At 40.5% G+C, this 15,334-nt stretch overlaps 1 protein-coding gene across 2 annotated transcripts in view; it reads right to left on the bottom strand.

Annotated features, from left to right (window-relative positions):
* The window catches only part of gnal (guanine nucleotide binding protein (G protein), alpha activating activity polypeptide, olfactory type), a gene marked incomplete at its 5' end in the record, with an annotated part of 69,626 nt that extends 54,689 nt beyond the window's left edge, over window positions 1–14,937 (bottom strand). Inside the window, 4 exons of one of the 2 annotated variants that reach the window (XM_084144391.1) lie at window positions 3,727–3,846; window positions 3,998–4,052; window positions 5,203–5,275; window positions 14,496–14,937. In XM_084144391.1, coding sequence (XP_084000517.1) covers window positions 3,727–3,846; window positions 3,998–4,052; window positions 5,203–5,275; window positions 14,496–14,937 — 690 coding nt within the window. Of the gene's footprint in view, window positions 1–3,726; window positions 3,847–3,997; window positions 4,053–5,202; window positions 5,276–5,505; window positions 5,937–14,495 lie in introns of those variants that run through there. The other variant, XM_084144390.1, reaches the window with a different exon arrangement.
* Between the last annotated feature and the right edge of the window lie 397 nt (window positions 14,938–15,334).

A 15,334-nucleotide genomic window follows, 5' to 3' on the forward strand; every position in this document is an offset into this window, starting at 1 on the left:
CAAAAAGTTCTATTTTGGTTTCATCGGACATTCTCCCAATCCTCTTCTGGATCATCCAAATGCACTCTAGCAAACTTCAGACGGGCCTGGACATGTACTGGCTTAAGCAGGGGGACACGTCTGGCACTGCAGGATTTGAGTCCCTGGCGGCGTAGTGTGTTACTGATGGTAGGCTTTGTTACTTTGGTCCCAGCTCTCTGCAGGTCATTCACTAGGTCCCCCTGTGTGGTTCTGGGATTTTTGCTCACCGTTCTTGTGATCATTTTGACCCCACGGGGTGAGATCTTGTGTGGAGCCCCAGATCGAGGGAGATTATCAGTGGTCTTTTATGTCTTCCATTTCCTAATAATTGCTCCCACAGTTGATTTCTTCAAACCAAGCTGCTTACCTATTGCAGATTCAGTCTTCCCAGCCTGGTGCAGGTCTACAATTTTGTTTCTGGTGTCCTTTGACAGCTCTTTGGTCTTGGCCATAGTGGAGTTTGGAGTGTGACTGTTTGAGGTTGTGGACAGGTGTCTTTTATACTGATAACAAGTTCAAACAGGTGCCATTAATACAGGTAACGAGTGGAGGACAGAGGAGCCTCTTAAAGAAGAAGTTACAGGTCTGTGAGAGCAAAAAATGTTGCTTGTTTGTAGGTGACCAAATACTTATTTTCCACCATAATTTGCAAATAAATTCATTTAAAATCCTACAATGTGATTTTCTGGATTTTTTTTCCTCAATTTGTCTGTCATAGTTGACGTGTACCTATGATGAAAATTACAGGCCTCTCTCATCTTTTTAAGTGGGAGAACTTGCACAATTGGTGGCTGACTAAATACTTTTTTCCCCCACTGTAAACACCGGACAATTGCTCTTTTTAAAGTCTGTTTTTTAGCAACATTAACAGTAACAAGTTACACATGCAGACGGCAATTGGATGATATGATTTGCCTACAGGCCCACGTAGCCTAGCATGGAAGCAAAGACATCACGTCAAATGTCAAATCTTCAGCAAAGGCCAACGCCGAAAGTTATTCTTGTAATTGTTTTAAATCCGATTTGAGGAAAAATTGCATTTTGAATCTCTGCTGTGGTAGACAAAGGGGTTTTTGAGTCCCGGCAGAAACAGGGCCTTACATGTGACATGGGAGGCCAGACATAAAACACAGACCTGCTTTAGAGGGAAATAATTAAGTTGTTTGGTTGCTGCGAGGGCCTCTCTTTGTCTCTGAGCCTCTAGCCAGCATGTTTACTAACAGAAATCGATGCGGCATTACATAATAGGCCTAATTAATGAAGCCTGTGTGCTGCAGCCAAAACATCTACTGCTCCTACTGTCCATGTTGATAGACTAGTATACAGTATGCATCTCCAGTAGTATAAATACACAGACAAACGGACGGACGGACAGAAAGACACCAACAACTGGGCAAGACAAGAGAGAATAGGACTGAAATGGCATTCTAATCAGCTTTAGTTTGAACTCTAAAGCAAAAGCACTTGATTGAAATATCAGATCCAACTCAAAGTCGGACCTGAACAACATTGACATGTTTGAGACGCAATGCAATAAACTTCATGTACCACCTCTTCTTATAACATCCCCTTATAAAAACAAATTGAAAACACTAAACAGTGGAAACGTAAGCTCTTAAGTAACAAATATCCTCATCTTGGGGTCAAATAAACTTTTGAAAGTCCCATATTTCATGTTTGTCGGCCACTCACAACCAGTGCTTATCATTAGCGAGCCAATGTCAAATTCACAACAGCCTTCATCAGGGCTTGTAAAGTACACAGTTAAAAGCATTAGATAACTCAACATCAACACATCCTGGAGCAGACCCTTATTCTCGTCATCCGTTTCATGTCGTCTGCAACGTCTCTGACCCAACACAGGGAATCTGAGACACTAAAAGAAACGACTGTTTGGATTCTTTCGTAACACCTTGGCACCAACAGACCAACGCTTTGTCTGCCTTGCCTTGACCCAGTGCACACAGAGAAGGCATCAAACAATTCCTTGTGAGGGAGAAGGGACGGCTTTGATTTAAATGTCTAACGATGCACTCCCCCAAACTCACCCCTCCTCCAAAAAAGCAAATTAGGTTACTAAAAGCTTTTTCTAGGAAGCAGACTCATCATGTAACAGTTGATTAGTATTTATCTAGTCCAACAGATGTGCCCAGATTGCGCACTGGGCCAGCTTCCCCTTACTCACTGTCTGAAAAAACAAGGTTCCTGATTGGAGCAAACTTTTGGACCTATGTCCTATTTTATGGACATTCCAATGGGAAGACGTGACAACAAATATCACAGCCAATAGTAACTCTCTTATGTAGGGCCCTGTGTTTAAGTTAATCATGTCACATGACCTGTTTTTTAACCTTTATTTTAAGCCTTTCCAGAAATGAGAATTACAACAAAATAACATTTACATTTAGCAGATGCTCTTATCCAGAGCGACAGATGTTTTTTATGAAAGCAATTGTCTGAGGATGGTGCTGCACCCTTTAACATAAAAAGGGGGACAGTTTGATGAAAAAGCCTTAAATAAAAAAGGGTAAAATCCAGGTCATGTGACATGATCAACCAAAACACAGGGCCCTACGTTATAGGGGATATACTGCGTATAAGGCGGCAGGTAGCCTTGTGGTTAAGAACATTGGGCCAGTAACTGAAAGGTTGCTGGTTTGAATCCCAGAGCTGACAAGTTGATTTTTTTCTCTCTATGTGCCCCTGAGCAAGGCACATAATCCCTCATTGCTCCTGCAAATTGCTCTGGATAAGAGCATCTTCTAAAATGAGAAAAAATTACAAATGTCAAAAATATCATATTTCCAGGGAGTCAAATACAGGTCTATCTATTTTCTTGTGTACTCATACAAAGTACTGTTAACTACATATAACAATTAAATTCATAGCTGGGAGATATTATTGAAAGCAAACACCAGGAGTGATGTCATCTATTTGCCCACGTCAGGCCCTTTCATTCAAATCCCAAAGTAAAGAAACCATCCAAGGTATCCACGTGGCCTACTACTGGGCGTTTGCAGAACCTGTTGCAGAGCTCAGGTAGTCATACATATTGTACAATTTAGTAAAGCATTTACAACTTCAAAAAATACTATTAAACCCTGCAATGGTTCATACATTTATAAATTGCCTAATCATGTAGCTTCTGGCTCAGTAGTTTATGGTTTTGAATGGAATCTGATCCTTTGTGTGTAGGATCTGAACATTTCTCAGAACAAACTTGAATACCTCGATTCTCGTTGTTTCCTCCAGGAAGTAATTGCAAATAGTGCTGTGGTTGAATGGCTGAAGCATATGACTCCTCTCCATTGGCAAAAACGTCCATCCACCAGGCCTACTAAACTGGTCTGATTACAGCTTTAAAAATGGACAACTGCTATTTGAGTATAGGCCTACATAACCGCTTTTTCATGGTGACCGTATATTTGGCATCAGCATTAAGACTCCTCATTGAACAACTTGACTACAAATAAACGTAGACAACATGTGTAATAGAGTGTCCACTGAATGAGTAAATTCAATCAGTTGGAAAGTCTATGAATAGCAGACCTGATCAATGCATTGAGGTTGTTTCTCAGGGCATAACTAACAAGCTGTAGAGAGACAGAGACAGACAGAGAGACAGACACACATACATACACAGATCAGCGTCAAAGACTATAAAGCATTAATGACAGTGTTTGACGGACGGTCAGTCACCCTTACCTCTGTGTAGTCGAAGTCCGAGAGAGGTGCTATACTTTTGATGTAGTCAATTCTGGACTCGTTCGCTGGGTTGCCTATTGGAACTGGGGGTATTAACGTGCTCATCGCCGAAACTACCGTCTAAAAAGCGGATAAAAACAAAAAACATTAGACATTAAGCTGGATAAATGTGGGATAAGCCAGTCTAATCAGTAAAATGGGATTGCAGGAAACAATCTCATAGGGTGCGACCATATTCTATCATACAAATCTCAGCACATCATCAACTTACCACAATGGCATCCTTCACATTTTTCCGAATATCCAGGACTTTCTGTTTCTTTTCTCTGAGTGGAGAAACAACATATACAATTAACCATTAATTAATACCTGAAAAATGATAATTGGATTCATTAAAGGAATCTTTATACTGCCCTGCAGAAAGGAGAGGTTGTCTCATATCACCACTAATGCAAACCCATAGGCCTAATAGGCTATTTAGTAATAATCACTATGTCAGTAAAGATGTATTCTGCTAAAATTGTATTTGAAAGTTTACTTTTTATGCTATTACATTAGGCTAGCCTATGCTACACCAATTTCAGAGAGATGTGTCTCATTTAATACCAAAGGTGGACGGAAATTAAGCATAGCCTATATTTATCTTGGTCCATTTGCTCAAATAATATCAAATTTATTATTAAAGATATAAATATTGAGGACAGTTTACGATTGGGTATCATCATTCATTTCCTAAAAAACGTATTCAATCCACTACAGTCTATACAGAAGCCTATACTACAGTGCACAATGTAACCAAATCAAACTACAATGTAACCAAGTCTATATGGAATATAGCAGGTTATCATAAGCCATAGAAAGATCCCACTTGGCACACACTGGTTGAATCAACATTGTCTCCATGTCATTTCAATGAAATTACGTTGAGCCAACGTGGAATAGACGTTGAATTGACGTCTGTGCCCAGAGGGATACATTGAGACATACATAGAAAGATACATTGTTTTAGCACCGTTCTAAAATACCACTGCACACTTTACTGTTGTAGAACCGTTTTTTCAGCCCATGAATTCAGTTGAGATTTTTTTTGTTGGGTTGTACATTATAATGCAATAGCAACTGTAAATACAGCGTAACATGTATCTGTCAGTATTTTGACACACAGAATCTCGACCACAAGTAGGCCTAAATCTGCTAATACGTCGTCTTTATCGCTGTGACAGCTATTAGAAATCAGTTGGACATAGCAGGCTTGTTGCCATGCTGTTGTTAAACCATTGGGCCCGATGGACACTGCAGTGCTACAGCGCAAAGAAACGTCTACCCAACGCTTTGTCCTTTTCTTATCTTACATCGAACAAATCAAAATGACAACAATAAAACATATTTCTATACTCAACACTATCAAAATAGAACAGGAATACGTCCAATTTTGCACGTAAATACGTTAAAATAAATGAAATAACGGGTACTTACTCTGCGTTAAAGCCATTGACGTGCAGAATCCGCATCTGCTTGACAATCGTGCTTTTCCCAGACTCTCCGGCCCCTTCGAAATAAAACACAGATGAAGCATAAGGAAATGGAGCCATCGCTATAATATAAGAAGGTACTTGGGTGCCGCATATGCTGATGTTTAAAATCCATGATAATTGTACAATCCATCTGACGATTCAGTCAGCGCTCGCTTGCGAGACCTGTCAACATATGTGGGCTGGGGGCGAATCTGAAAACATACATGATACATATCCGTTATGAAATCCACCTTCTGGACCTTACCCAATAAAAGCAGTCGATGTGTGGCTTTATATGCTTGTCTTTCCTTTTGTAATTGTTTCTCGATTTTTTTATTCGCTTCTCTTTGTGCCTTTTCATCGATGCGTTGATCTTCAGTCTTGCTGTTGCCCAAACACCCCATCTTCCGCTGAGCTCTTCTCGTAAACAGAAAGTATAAAATAACAGCTAATGCAAATCCTACTTTCAATATAAAAGGAGAAGAAATAGGGCGAAAAATCCGTGCGCCACTTCTCCGTCGCTCAGAAAAAAACCTTCCCCGTTACAATTTCGTTTTAACCCCTTGTCAAACCCAACCCAGTGGATTCAGTCGATTCTAATAAATATGTGCATCATAAATATAACAAAAAGATACATTAACTTCATAAATATGCAAAGAGTGGAGCTGGGCTGAATCTGGAAGCCAGCCAACTGCTCCTCTCTCTCGCTCCTGCTTACCACTCTCTATTTTTCCGGTCTAAAATTCTGTTTGTGTTTTGGTCCCTTTAACTCAGCACTGCCTCTCGCTGTAGCACCAGGAAGTCACACTGCACCGAAAGAGAAACACCTCACAGAGCGCGCGCCACCTTACCACTGTTTGAATACCCTGTTTAAAACAACATTTCTTAATTTCACATGTACAACAAACAAAAAGACAGGCTAAGTTTATCTAATTAAAATGTGCGTCGAAAAGTTTAGCTTCAATAGGCTGTTCAGTGTAAATAATATATAGTAAAATTGTTTCCAAAAACGGGTTTATGTTTGAACCAGACAGACACTTGAATGACGTTTCCCAGACAAAATCATTTCCCTATCCATTTTCCGCGCGTAAATCATTTTACTGGCGCTTGCAAACACGGGTAAATGGAGGTTAACTAGAGCACGCGACCGTAGGCAAGCAGGGCCGCGCACCAGCGGTATAATCACACAAACCATATGGATCATAATACCAAATCAAATAATAACACAGTTACAAACTCTATGCAAAAGAGAATGAAAAAAGTATAGTTTGCTGCTATTCAAATTTCTCTGAAGTTGCCTATTAACCTGACATAGGCCTACTATAGCCTACTCTATAGCCTTGTAGGTTCTCTTTCATCTGTAGCAATACAAAATGCCACACTAATAATTGTAGAGAATCCAAAGGTGTGAATATAACAGCACCGCAACCTTTGAGAAAAAAGGCACAATGCAAATGCAATGGAATATATGAAAAACGGTTTCATGCGTTTGCATATCAGCATCCATGTCCTAGCAGCACAGTTGGGCAGTGCTCCCATCAACAGCGGAGAGGATATCCATGTAGTGAGCGAGAGCCAAAGACAACCTCACAATATGATAGGATGGAGGAGGTTTCTGGGTCATTTTAAGGTTAGGTGGATGAACAGACAAATACCCTGACAACCAACAAAAGCCATCCTCAAAGTAAAGCATTGTTGGGAAAATTAATCATTACTGAAGTCTTTTCAACCCCCAATAAGATGTAGTAAACTCATTCAAATACAACAGATACACTGACTAAAGTAGTACTTTGTGATCTAGAGGTAGATGCGTTTGACCGTTTCAGTGGCAAACCAGACTAGAAAGGACTAGAATTAATTACATCAATTGAACTATTGATTGATTTCAAAACGTCAAAAAAATTATCAGACCTCATATCAAAACATGGATTATACCAAAAGTAGTGTGAGGCAAACTGGCAACCGTGGGACCATATGAGATGGTTATCTGTCGTGATGTGTCACTGTTTAGAACATTACCAGCCTCCAGAACAATGGAAAGATTTTCCAGTACAAAAAAATATTAAAACAAGATGCAAATGTGATCTTATAGGGTGTGTTGGCCAGTATGTGGCTCCTCTGGATGCAAATTTAGCCCGCTGAGCTTCCTAACTGTTAATGTTGTGTATTGGTTGAGAGTGTTGGCTCTACCTACCTCTAGCCTCCTACAAACCATCCTGATCTCATGAGCTTACGTTCTGTTACAGAATGTAAACTCAGAATGTTTTTAAAGTCAGGAGAAATTATCACCATCAATTTATCTAATTCTCTCTATAGTGTCATTGTAGAGCAGCCCATTGACTATCGTCTTACATTGCCTTTTGTCTCCCTCTTGTGGTTTGGATGAATACTACACACTTCAAAGTGTGTGTGTGCATGCTTGATGACAATATGCATGTACAACCATGGATTGGTCAAGAATACATGTGTCCTTTACTAGAGAGCCATGACTGTATGACTTTCACCCCTCCTCCTTGTACCCTGTTGCCTGGATAAAAATAGCTTGGGTATGAGGAGTTAGTAAATAGCTCAGGTCATACCTTAGGCTGGAAAACTGGTATTCTTGTTTCTCTTTCCAGTGAGTACACAGAGATGGTTAGAGATTAAGAAGATACCTGGAATGGTAGCTAGCTTTCTAAAAGCTCTCCGTAGTCATAACATGACATTCCCAGAGGCCCAGTACAGGGTCATGTTCATTAGGCACCAAATGGAAGAAAACGTCTTGACAAGGGGAGGGCCTACCTGGATTTGTCCAATAACAAACGGTCATTTTTGTTTTCGGTTTTCAAAACACTTAGCTATGGTGTGCCCTACTGATCATGACCTAGGAGATCTGCAGGTTAGTATTGACCAGCTAAACTTGCAAATTGCAAAAGCAACTGCTTTTGGTCAACTGAGTTGAGAGTGCATCTAAGACAATGATTCATTTTTTATAGCAGGGCAGTCTGTCAGTAGGCTGGTGGCCAAATGAGTGAATTTGGGATATTACTGTCCTTTGTCACACATTCCTGGTGTGTGATCTTTTGTTTTGTTTTGGTTTGGTTCGGGGGAAACTTTCAACCCCGCTGGACAGCCCTGGGCTAGTTTCCGTAGGACGTGGGGCCCGATTTAGAAAGCGAGAGTAAAAAAACAGGACGCACATTTTCTCCCCAGAGAACGGGAGGTGTAAGAGAGGTCTGATGAGGTCATAGCTGCTGGTTGGTAGGTTGGATGGTAGGTTCACCGCCACTGTCTGTCTGACCAGAGTGGGACACAGGACTGAGAAAGTGAAACCATTTCCAGGAACGACATAACGTCACCCCAGAATTAAGTCACCTTAACTTGAACCCTTTATAGAAAGGGCTACATATCACTGACATAGTAATTATGTAACGGATGTCATAAATATATCTGTCTGCTGTACTGCTGGCAGCTTGCAAAGAGAACTAATCCAAGGTTTAATGCACTGTGTGCATGTCTGTCAGCCTTGATAATTAGCCTAAATTATCTTATAACATTTTTGGCTACCGACTTTGGCACTCTATACAATGAATCATAATCTCAGATTTTGAGTAAACTCCCAGGTCAGGTCTACTGGTCTAGTGACTAAAGTTGAAAACTGATTAAGGACGTTGACATCAAAGGACGTTAGAAGAGGTCAGCAGTGAGAAGGAGGCTTATGTCCCAATAACCTGACCAACCTATGTGCAGTTGCAGTACATGACGATCAAAATGTAAATAAAATGACAGTGCTATTTTTTCTATTACCAAACAAACAGAGATGGCATGAACGATAGATAAAACCTTTTGGGGAAATTTGGCCTTTTCACATGGCAAGTTCTTAGCTCAGGACTATGCTTAATGAATATTCCAATTAAGTGACACAGGGAACCACGGAACTGATTAGCTAGCCTAGCCCTGACAATGTGGTGTTGTTAAGAGCTCTCAATTGTGTATTACTTACTCACTCAGAAGGTTGAATGTATATGACTTTGGTGTTACTTTTTCAAAAGATGGCTGCTATATCCATTCAGGTAAATCACAGCTACTTGAGGGGATAGGATCTTTTCCCAACTGACCTCCGAACATTTGCATATTTGGATGGAACCTGAACCTGCTTGAGAGCATCTCTGTTCCATATCTTGAAATTCCGTAACCCAGATTCCATCTGAATACGGGCTAAAAATAGCCTCCCGGAGAGTGTCTCTCTCTCTCGCTGTGCCTCTCTCTGCTGCTCCGATATGGAATGATAACAGAGCCAACCTGCCCCTTAGCGTGCAGAAAACACACACATGCATGCACACCAAACCAAACATGCGCACAGACATGTTACACTGTACACAGATGTATTTACTCTTCCCTTTGTTGCATCACAAACTTCCTCCCCCACACTCACAGGTACATGCATGCACACACACAACACACTTGAACTCAAACTCCTTATTCATAACTAAGGGATATGTATTGTATGAATGATCAATGAACATGCACTATGGTGCTCTGAGGCCAAGCCTTTCTCCTCTATCTCTTATCATTGGCCATTGGTCGTCCCAGATATGAAAGATCCCAATTGCTGTAAACGTGGCTGCCATTATCAGGCCATGAGACTGAGAAAGCAAGGTGGGGAAGGGTTTATGCGATGGACCGGCTGCAAAAATAGCACAGACTTTGGACTATTCCCACTTGAGTCTATATATGGCAACTCTCAATAAACAGAATATCATAAGAATGACACCTGCATTACAGAAGGAGAGTTTGGAGTTGTTGGTCAAGGAGAGAATAGGCTAATCCTAATCATTTCGGCCCTTATTTGGTTACAGACCCAAATAAGTAAAGTATGCTAGCAGTACCAAGGTAAAGTAGTAATATTTGTAAAACTTTGATACATACCCGCCAGGACAAATGTGTGCAGTGAAGGGTACATATGTTGGATCTTTAATTTAATTTATTAATTAATTTATTTTTATTTTTTGGGGGGGGTGGATCAGCTTAATATTGCAGATCGATTGTAACTTCTATCAATGTAATTGTCTGCATCACTTCCAATCCCCCATGTTTTTTATATATATATACTCCCCTTTATTACTTTTCAACCCCGCCATCCTTTCCCTACTTGGAGTAAATTAGTGAACAACAATGCCCAGGCCTCTACTTCCGGTCTATACTTACTATCTACACCTTATGGACACAGTTAATTTTACAATAATTCTATTATATATATTTATTTATTTTTGCTCCTGAACTTCTTCTACTCTCAACCTCTCCGATCATTTTCATGATGTCCATCCGGTTTGCTTCTATATGCCATATCTTTCTAACTGTGCTCTTTCCCAAAAGCTCCCAACATACAACCTATATACTTATTATGGACACAGTATGCTTACATTATTAGCTATCTTTGTTATTATTTGTTGTTATTTGTTATTAGTCCCATCCTTCAACTCTATTCAATACCTCCCATCTATCTCTTAACACCATCCATATAGGATTTCTATTTGCCATATATATTTCAACCGTACTGTGATGTTTTACAAAAGTTCTGAACCTTTCTATTCTCATTGCTTCTACAGATTGTGAATTAAAAATAAACATTTTTACTAAAAGTATTATTATATTATTGATCGATTGACTATGACTTTTCAGATCACCCAGTAATGCTATCTGCAAGGTTAGCTCCAGGTAAATATTTTAATCCTTTAGCCATTCCTGGACCTGTGTCCAAAAACAAGCTACAAATGGAGTTTACATTTCCTGCATTTTCAGCAACAAAAGAGTGATCAAATTAAGATCCTACACCTGTAGTGCCTAAATACATGATCATAGAGTTTTGCAGAGTGGTGGAATGGGGACAAGGCTATGTGTGTGTGTGTGTCTGTGAGAAAGACAGAGAGAGAGAGCGAGAGAGCGAGAGAGCGAGAGAATGTGTAACATAACAGTTAATGTCACTTACCCACTTAGGCTAAAATTGTTAGCTGTTCAAATAAAGGATTCAAATGAAGTGTTGTAAAAAATTCAGTCAGTTTTCCTAGAGGCTGCTTTTGCGGCCTTGGTCCCCCACCTGAAAGAACACGTGGGGGTGGAAATTGGCTTAGATGCACATAGGCAACCCAGAGATGTGTGAGTACCAACAGGTCACATGTACCATTTTCTAACTATTATGTGACACGAACCATACTATGCTGGCTCTGATATTTTATTTTCGCATTGCCCTTCTCACCACAGTTCGCATTGCCCTTCTAACCAGGCCAGTGCAGTGCAACTCTGTTTGGCTCAGCTCAGCTTGGCTCAGTAGTGTGGAAAGGGTAATGTAGTAGATGTGTGTTGGGCAAATGATGCCTGCCTGTGCTCCCAATGATGATAAGCCTCCAACAGGAATGCTGAAATACTGCAGGTTGGTCAAAGGTTATGGATGAAGATGCTGATTGTCTTTTATGTAATCATTCAAATAAATTGCCATTGGTAAGCCTACACTTTGATTGCCAAGGTAGTTTAGTTTCAAAAGGCAAACTGACTGAAATTCTAAATAGGACACCTCAGTGTGACTGTGAATAACACACAAACTAAGGATTACAATCAGTTTTGATGCTGTTCTGAGTCTGACATACAGCTGAAGTCGGAAGTTTACATACACTTAGGTTGGAGTCATTAAAACTTGTTTTTCAACCACTCCACAAATGTCTTGTTAAAAAACTATAGTTTTGGCAAGTCGGTTAGGACATCTACTTTGTGCATGACACAAGTAATTCTTCCAACAATTGTTTACAGACAGATTATTTCACTTATAATTAACTGTATCACAATTCCAGTGGGTCAGAAGTTTACATACATTAAGTTGACTGTGCCTTTAAAATTCCAGAAAATGATGTCATGGCTTTAGAAGCTTCTGATAGGCTAATTGACATCATTTGAGTCAATTGGCGGTGTACCTGTGGATGTATATCAAGGCCTACCTTCAAACTCAGTGCCACTTTGCTTGACATCATGGGAAAATCAAAAGAAATCAGCCAAGACCCCAGAAAAAAGGCTTAAGGACAACAAAGTCAAGGTATTGGAGTGGCCATCACAAAGCCCTGACCTCAATCCTATAGAAAATGTGTGGGCAGAACTGAAAAAGCGTGTGCAAGCAAGGAGGCCTACAAACCTGACTCAGTTACACCAGCTCTGTCAGGAGGAATGGGCCAAAATTCACCCAACTTATTGTGGGAAGCTTGTGGAAGGCTACCCGAAACATTTGACCCAATTTAAACAATTTAAAGGCAATGCTACCAAATACTAATTGAGTGTATGTAAACTTCTGACCCACTGGGAATGTGATGAAAGAAATAAAAGCTGAAATAAATCACTCTACTATTATTCTGACATTTCACATTCTTAAAATAAAGTGGTGATCCTAACTGACCTAAGACAGGGAATTTTTACTAGGATTAAATGTCAAGAATTGTGAAGAACTGAGTTTAAATGTATTTGGCTAAGGTGTATGTAAACTTCCGACTTCAACTGTATCACCATCCCTGACTGGGTGCTCTTATTTCACATTTTAGTCATTTAGCAGAAGCTCTTATCCAGAGTGACTTACAGTAGTGAGTGAATCAATTTTCATTTGTACTGGTCCCCCGTTGGAATCGAACCCACAACCCTGGCGTTGCAAGTGCCATGCTCTACCAACTGAGCCACACAAGACCTCCCGCAACGTTAAATTCCATATGCTAACACACGTCCTGATACCTATGGTTGCAAGGTGCCAGTCATATAAACCTAGCTGAAGTTATGTCTCCTTCCTTCGACTTCCATTCCGCATAAAAAGCAGAGGAATGGTGTCATATCTAGTGTGCTTATAGTCTCAGCAATAAAATACTATAGCTTACACTGTATAACAAAATGAACTATTATATATATATATATAAATCATTCAGCAGATGCTTTTATCCATGACTTACAGTCATGCGTGCATACATTTTACGTATGGGTGGTCCCAGGAATTAAACCCACTACCCTGGCATAACAAGCGCCATGCACTACCAACTGAGCTACAAATGACCATACCATTTGACTGGAGTCCACCTGTGGCTAATTCAATTGTATGGACATGATTTAGAAAGAAACACAACTGTCTATATAAGGTTCCACAGTTGACAGTGCATGTCAGAACAGAAACTATACCATGAAGTCCAAGGAACTGTCTGGTTTAGAGAATGCCAAGAGTGTGCAAAGCTGTCATCAAGGCAAAGGGTGGCTATTTGAAAAATCTCAAATATATTTTGATTTGTTTAACACTTTTTTGGTTACTACATGATTCCATATGTGTTATTTCATCGTTTTCATGTCTTCACTATTATTCTAAAATGTAGAAAATAGTAAAAATAAAGAAAAACCCTTGAATGAGTAGGTGTTCTGAAACTTTTGACGTTAGTGTTTATATTTTCTTTTTGTTGCCTCATGAGGTAACGTTGTGCATTTAGGCTACATTTCAGGGAAATATCATGCTCAATGAAATACAATTTGAAAGTATAATTTGATGTAGAATTATGGCCTTGATCAATGTTTTTGCCAACATATCCACTGACATTTACAGGCAATGGACACATTCTATGGTCGATAGGACCCTAATCGAGCAGTTAGGAGGCTCATATTATCTGATAGTGAGGACAGTGAGTTTGCGGACAGTGACAGCAAGGAAGAATGGGCCCCAGAATCAGATTTGAGAGGTATAGAAAATACTAGTTTATGCCCAACTTAATTTTTTTTTATTATTATTGATACATTATCAGAAAGCCTAAATCTAAAAAATTTAAATAGGATGGAATATTTCTTATTCCAAGAAAAAACTAAATGTGTGCAGTAGAGGGTTAATTACCCTGGCCGTTTATTTTAATAGCACGATTTGCCACAAGGTTGAGCAACCGGACATGTGGACAGTAGGATAGGCTATTCACTCCCATAGCCTACACCTAGCGTCTATAGCCTATTCAATTTAATGTATTTATTTTGATAAAGCTAGTGAATAGATTCAATCAGTTAGCCTACAGCCTATTCATGACCTGACATACATCTCATTGGTTTGTAGAAGGATAACATAGCCTAGTCTACATACCGCACCTGACCTAGGCAAGACATCCGAGAGAGTGGTAAAATGCAATGTCAAAAGCAGGAAACTGACATTATTTCGGGGGGAAGCGTGTTACACAAGAGCACTGGGCTGGTCAATGTATTAGCCCCAGCCATTTATCTCACACCTACCGAGTAAAAGCAGACGATGCGTCTGCTCGTATTCCCGTTTCTGCTCCTTCAGAGTTCGGTCAATATGTTTACTGACTTTCTTCGCCTGTTTTTTGACCTCCTTCTCCTCGGATAACTTTTTGTCCAAGGTTTTCTGTTTCTGTTTGCTGAGCTTCTTCTGCAGCAAATGTTGCCGCTGGCTGCGGTCAGCTCCCACGCCTTCCCCATTCTGTATGGGCACGCCTTCAGTCGTGTCCTCTCGACGGGCATCTCGTGCAGAGGGCTTGCCTTTGCCAGGGCCCCCGCGGCGACACCAACAACCATGGAGTGGTGTCATGTCATTATATGCCTCTGTATCCTCGTGGTCAAGGTCCTTGGAGCGTAACCGTACAGAGCAGTCCGCGGGTTTCTCGGTGTCACTGGGTTCGTCAAGACTAGGACGTAGGCTGTAGCACAGTCCCATTGTGGGGTTTGTTCCGTTAGTAAAACTGAAGGGTAAAATTCAGGTGAAAAGCGCAAAATTCCTCGAGAGATGGTAGGCCTACCTGCCCGCCTGTACTCATTGTGGCATTTCCCCTGTCCTGGGATGCGTGTTGAATTCAAACTGCAGAGGTGATCTAATCACGGTTCTGGACTTGCCACCATGTGAGCCATTTTGCATTTTGCCCCGTCTGTCAATGCCAGCCTGTAGTTGGTGGATCAACTGATTGTAGTAGTGGCCACCGCTGGTACACCTTCCCGTAAATAAATCTAAAGCACAACCAAAAAAATACACAAGTGAGAGTGAGTCTCGAATACTAATGCCAGAACACTCTCTAGGAGCGCCAGTAGAAAGCAGGGTGTGTGTGTGCATCCCACTC

Source organism: Coregonus lavaretus, assembly GCF_964263955.1.
Source record: "Coregonus lavaretus genome assembly, chromosome: 2".
Classification (NCBI taxonomy): domain Eukaryota; kingdom Metazoa; phylum Chordata; class Actinopteri; order Salmoniformes; family Salmonidae; genus Coregonus; species Coregonus lavaretus.